Source organism: Dermacentor variabilis, chromosome 4, assembly GCF_050947875.1.
Source record: "Dermacentor variabilis isolate Ectoservices chromosome 4, ASM5094787v1, whole genome shotgun sequence".
NCBI classification, from domain to species: Eukaryota; Metazoa; Arthropoda; class Arachnida; order Ixodida; family Ixodidae; genus Dermacentor; species Dermacentor variabilis.
Window position 1 is genome coordinate 89,860,831 of NC_134571.1, and position 6,000 is coordinate 89,866,830.

At 47.8% G+C, this 6,000-nt stretch overlaps 1 protein-coding gene across 1 annotated transcript in view; it reads right to left on the reverse strand.

Annotated features, from left to right (window-relative positions):
* LOC142579492 (cell adhesion molecule Dscam1-like) overlaps positions 1 to 5,763 on the reverse strand; it is a 45,595-nt gene extending 39,832 nt beyond the window's left edge. The window contains exons 1-2 of the mRNA XM_075689735.1: positions 5,481 to 5,763; positions 2,462 to 2,581 (exon numbers count right to left, since the gene is read on the reverse strand). Of these exons, the coding sequence (XP_075545850.1) occupies positions 2,462 to 2,581; positions 5,481 to 5,739 (379 nt within the window). The 5' untranslated portion in view covers positions 5,740 to 5,763. The remainder of the gene's footprint in view (positions 1 to 2,461; positions 2,582 to 5,480) is intronic.
* Between the last annotated feature and the right edge of the window lie 237 nt (positions 5,764 to 6,000).

Genomic DNA, 6,000 nt, shown 5'->3' on the forward strand with positions numbered 1-6,000 from the left:
AGTCCAAAGAATTTATGCACTTTTCGCTTCACTTTGCTGAGCGTTTGAAGCCTGCTTCACCTCCGCCGCGGGTCGGCCCCGTATTGGCCAACGTTTTAGATTGGTCCACATTTTAGTCCAGGGACACGGACACAAAAAATATCGACCCACGAGAGGCTAGCAGCTTCGCTGTAGAAAATGTCCGACGATTACGATACCCCCTAATGCGAAACTTGAGTGCAGCTGTACGCGTGTTTTCATTTCGCGATATATTGAGGCAAGGAATTTGAGACGGAAATCACCGCACCGACTGGCAGTGGGCCAGTGCCGCCATTGCCGTCAGCGCCTTCGCAGAGGGAGGGGCAGTATGGGAACGCTGGTAGGATGAGCGGCATCCGAGCCAGCTGTGGAAGAAGACGACGACGAAGGGAACGAACAGTGGCGTGAGCGCGTTCGCGCGGTCATGCGAACCCCAGCCCACGGACGGGCACCTAAGAGCTGCGCTCTAAAATGCCAGGGCGCCGACACTGGTTACTCTGTGTGCAGAACTACAGGCGCGGCTTTCTCGTACGGTTCACAGAAACCTAATATCTGGATGTGCGTCACTCCAGCGCAGTTATGCTATCACACGAATATTCGCTAACCTTAAGTAATTACGTGAACTGCGAAACCATTTCTCATGTTTCACGACTATATATATATATATATATATATATATATATATATATATATATATATATATATATATATATATATATATATATATATATATATATATATATATATATATGTATATATATATATATATATATATATATATATATATATGTATATATATATATATATATATATATATATATATATATATATATATATATATATATATATATATATATATATATATAGTCGTGACCTTTATATATATAGCGCCGTTCATTGTGAAACATGAGGACTCACGAATACCTTAAAATACGAGCAACCTTTGAAGAAAAACCCGCCGTGGTTGCCCAGTGGCTATGGAGTTGGGCTGCTGAGCACGAGGTCGCGGGATCGAATCCCAGCCACGGCGGCCGCATTTCGATGGGGGCGGAATGGGAAAACACCCGCGTACTTAGATTTAGGTGCACGTTAAAGAACCCCAGGTGGTCGAAATTTCCGGAATCCTCCACTACGGCGTGCCTCATAATCAGAAAGTGGTTTTGGCATGTAAAACCCCATACTTTTAATTTTTTAACCTTTGAAGAAAAGTTAGTGTTCTTTCTTTCTTTCTTTTCTTTCTTTTTTTTTTGGGGGACGGGGAGGGAGGTAAAACACAGTAGTTGAATTTCCCCACACTCTGCTTAATGCTCAACAAAGCTGGCAGCTACGTGACGGACTAGAGGCTCCAGGCACTCCATACCCTGTGTCTTGGCAGTGTATATAGTTGGACATTGGCCTGTTTCAGTCCTTGAAGGATTTCATTAAAGCAGAAAGATCTTTTAGCAGTTCGGTGATGGCTTTGAAGCACTAGTGAGTGTTACAAACACGAGTCGCACCTTTTTCGTTCGTTGTTTTTCATTAAACAACTGAGACTTGAGAAAGTAGGCCAATGATGTGTTGAAAATTCCACAAATTCGAAACATACATCTGAATGGCTAATTATTATGATAGAAAGAATTGCAAATGAAAGAATACAGATCGAAGAAAAAAACAAGGAAACGACCAAAGCAGTAAAGTATCAAGTAATTTAAGCGTAGCCTAATATTTAGAATTAAAAGCGGACGCCATTTTAAAACAAAACCAAAGCGGACAAAGCGTCTCATTAGTTATTTAATAAATAACTCAGTTAATTAATTAACGTGTTAATTAAATAAATAATTAATTGTACTTTTACAAGTCAGTGTTTGCGCATCGACATAGCGTGAAATAGAGCACCTGAGAGAGGGATCGTTTTAACCTCTTTACATTGTTGCCCTCTCCACTAAAATATACCAGTTTAGGTGAATTCTACTCTTAACTAACGTGCTGCTGGCGCACAGCTCTCTGTGTGACTTTTCTCTCTGTCCCAGATCCGTCTTGGCGCTCGTCGAGTAAACGTGTGCAGCAAAAAAAAAGCTCAAGTTAGAACGGGTGCCTACATTTAGGCACGATAAATCTTACGTACAAGCGCCCTGTTCATGTTATCTTCTCGATGGTCTCGCGTCTGAGCAACGCCGTCATATCGCAGAGGCAGTGAGGTAACGCTACGTTCACGCTGCCACCGCCCGATTCACTGCGTTCTGCTGCCTTATGTGGTGGTGGATTGCGGAGAGCTTGACGTATTACTCAGCGGGCAACGACAAGAATAAGGCGGCGAAGGTTGCGTCACGGAACAGTGCCAGGCTGTCCGCAGCCTCACTTAGACAGGGGGGAGGAGGGGGGGGGGATCTCGGCCTATAGGAGAGCGTAAGAATAGCGGTGTGGTGCCGGGCACGGTGAGAGAGGGCGGGGCACAACAGCTCACCGTAGGCCACTTTCCAGCGGTGCACGGGAAGAGGGTTCCCGTCGGCCTCGCAATCGAACACCGTGCGCTGTCCCCTGGTGGAGGATTGATCGCTCGGCTGCTTCATCCATCTCGGCGACGCTGCCAGGGTCGTTCGCAGTGTTTCCGCCCGTCGCAGGCAGCGCAGAGAAAAGTGGGAGAGAAAGAAAAAAGAGAGGCGAAGAGCGAGAGCACACAGGTCAAGGCGTGGAACGCAGGAGGAAAAGAAGAATCAAGGAGCTCAGTTTTAGAGACAAAGGTTAAGAGAGATAGGGCACGCAGGAGTAAGTGGGTCTTCTTCTGTCTGTCTGCAATAACAAAGAAGAGAGAGAGAGAGAGAGAAAGAGAAAAGTCACGGGATAAAGGCGGGCGAAATACGCGGAATCAACACGAGTCCGTAAGCGGTAGTCGGCGGCTCAGAGCAAACGCTCGGGTAGCGGCAGTTCGGAGGCCACGAGATAACGGCGCCGAGCCGAAGAAGGAAGAACGGATGGCGGTGTAAAGAAGGAAGGCAATCATCGTTCGTATAGTGACGCGGCGTATAGGAACTGACTGCCGTCACCGTATCTCAGAGTCAGCCGGGCCGGCAGGGGGTTGGCAGAGGTCAGTGAAGATGAGCGAGCGTCGGTAGGGCATTATGGGTAGCAGCCATTAAGGGCGTGAGGAACGCCACCGATTGTAGTACGGCGGCCACTGCAGCCCGCACGGCTGAGATGCGACGGGCTGGTTCCCGAGCCGGGAAAGGAGGGCGTCCTACCACCCCGGAGAAGTAAAAAAAAAAAAAAAAGCTACCATTGTGCTCGCGGGGATCTCTGTCGACTCACTCTGTTCTCTTTCCTTACAGATGGTACGACGAGAATCGAAGACGGTCTCCTTCGACAAAGAAGCGCGCGCTCCGAGAACCGATTTAGGGGATGGGAGGCTAGGATTCCGTTGGAAGCGAGGGCGGACAAGGTGGGTGAGGGGGGCGCGGATGCTGTTGCTGCTGGATTGAAGAAAGGAACGCGCTGATCGGACGTCTAGATCGAGGAGAGCCCGTTAACGGGTTTCGCTGATACAAGGCTATGGACGGTAAATCCCGTTGAGTGAGCTAGTGTGCCTAGCCACACTCTCGTCTTTTGTTTTCTCGTCAGACAACGCGACTGATTGCTGACCGAGTTGGTCCATCGGGAAGGCCCACTTATTTCCGTCGCTTTCCGCGGACCGTATTGACACAGTTATAAACGCAGGCGCGAGTTCATTTTCGTTCTTTATTTCTTTTTCTTCGCGTGGTCTATTACGACTGTTCTTTATAGTCGCCTTGTGTGGACGCATCTTAAAGGTCGTTATCGATTAAATGGAGCGTGCCGGTTAATAACTCCGTTCCTAAGTAATGTTATAGCTGGAAACGGGACCAGGAAGAATGAACACACCTGATCTCTGGCCCGCATGTTTCTACGCGCGCCGCGGTGCAACTCATAATAAGCACAATAATTGTAAGCCGGCTCTCTGCTCTTTACTCTTGCAGTGGCAAGCACAACCAGGGACAATTACTTTTTGTAAGCGCGGAGCCCGATAAACATGCTAAACAGCAGTGAGCCTTAGATGGGTTGTAGTTTGAGGCGGGCCAGCTAAACGCAAATATAGCGCTGAAAGAAGACTTCATGAGACTGAACTGACTTATGGCGCTATAACGTAAGACTATTACAAACTGTTTCTATTCCATTTCTGCAATTAGCCCTCCGCGATTGGTCAACATTTTTTCGGGTCACTCCCACTTCGCCTGGCTCACTAAAACTGCGAAAACTCCCCGTATGATATAGTTGTACGCACTGATTATGCGTGATAAAACGAACAAAAGAAAAATAGTTACATCTAATTCTACACCTTTTTTTTTGGACATTACTCTTCCGCTATTGTTTAAAAGTTTTCGGGCTGCACCCATTTCGCCTGTCTGTCATGCGACATAACAAAAGCACGAACACTCACCACGTTAAAGTGCAGCATGCAATAACGATTAACTACTATGCCGAACCAAACTGATTTTTTTTTCGGGATATCTGGAGACTTCTGCCTTGAAAGGAATAGAGTATGGCTGCCGGCCGATCACTCTGGCACTGGCTGCTCGGAGCCGGTGGGGAGAATGGATTTATTTTGCGTAAAATAAAATTTTTTGCGTGCCGGTATAACGTCGTAGAGCCCCTTTCTAAACGCATAACGACATCGCTCTGCCAGCTCTTCGCTGAGGATCCATTTCAGCAGCATTTTTAACTTTCCGTGGCCGGAGCCGCTAATTTTGATCAGCCATCGCAAGCTAAGCAAGGTGAAGTGGACCGATCGTAGACGCCTGCACCACCATCGTTATCCGGTTATCTACTTTCACTGCGCCAACTCAGCCCCACGGAAACCCTTTCCATTTAAGCGTGCTCCTGGCCTCTTGTCAACCAACTATATAAGAAAAACCTGTCAATGTAGGCAATACTATTCGCTTTTAAAGCAAACAGAAGTGACCTCCAGTACACGAGGAGAATGTTTGATTGGGCTGTTCAGACAACGTTGCTGGTCATCACCTGGTGCTCTTTTCGGCGGTTACGAGAATTTGACGTCAGGAGATTGGAATAGTTTTACGTTATAGGAACCTCAGTAGTGTTGCTATCTGGTGTTACTTTAACGAAGTGCTCAGATCAAACCGGTTTTTCATCCTATCCATAAGTGAAAGGCGCAGACGAGGACAGGGATTCAAGACACAAAGTACACAAACTGGCGCCAAGTGCCAGTGCGTGAGTTTTCTTTGAGCTTTAAACTCCTGTGAGAAGGAGGGGGGAGGGAGTGAGGTGGGTCTTGCCTTGTCTTCGCGCCGTTCGCTTACTAATTCGAGCAGTGAATCAACTATACCAGACTAAGCTTTTGATTGGTTCCTTCTCTACCGACTCCTTTTCGGCAGCACCGGGTAGGAAAACCGCTTTCCTCGAGTAACGCTCGATACGGCCCGGCAGATCTCGAGTCACCGCTAACCGCTCACCGCTAACGTCCATCCTCGCCGTGTAGTTGGCCGTTGCTATCCCCGAGGTGGCCTTGCAGCTGTAGTTTCCCGAGTGCCTCCTAGTCACGTTGTCCATAGTGAGTGATGAGGCGAAGTCGCCCAGCCGTGTGATCTTGGCTTCGAGGTGAACGTCACTCAGCGGGGCGCCGTCCTTGAGCCAGTCGATGTCCATGGGCGACTCGCCGGACAGGACGCTGCATACCACGGTGGTCCGCATGCCTTCTTGGACGTTCTTCATGAACAGGAATGGATTAATCACAGGCCTAGCTGCGTTAGAGCAAGAAAAAATAAAGAAAGGGGGTAAGCTTTTTCTGTGTAATTTAAAGCAGCAGAGCGCTAGCATCTACTTACTTAATTACTACACCTTAGTTTTACCGATAAACAATTGACTACACACGAGTGGACACTCAAAATTGACGACGTAACGGTGAACTGCTGCGGACATGTCGTGGCTGTGTCATACCGGTCTTCAGTCGTGCACTAAGCCTCCACTAACTGC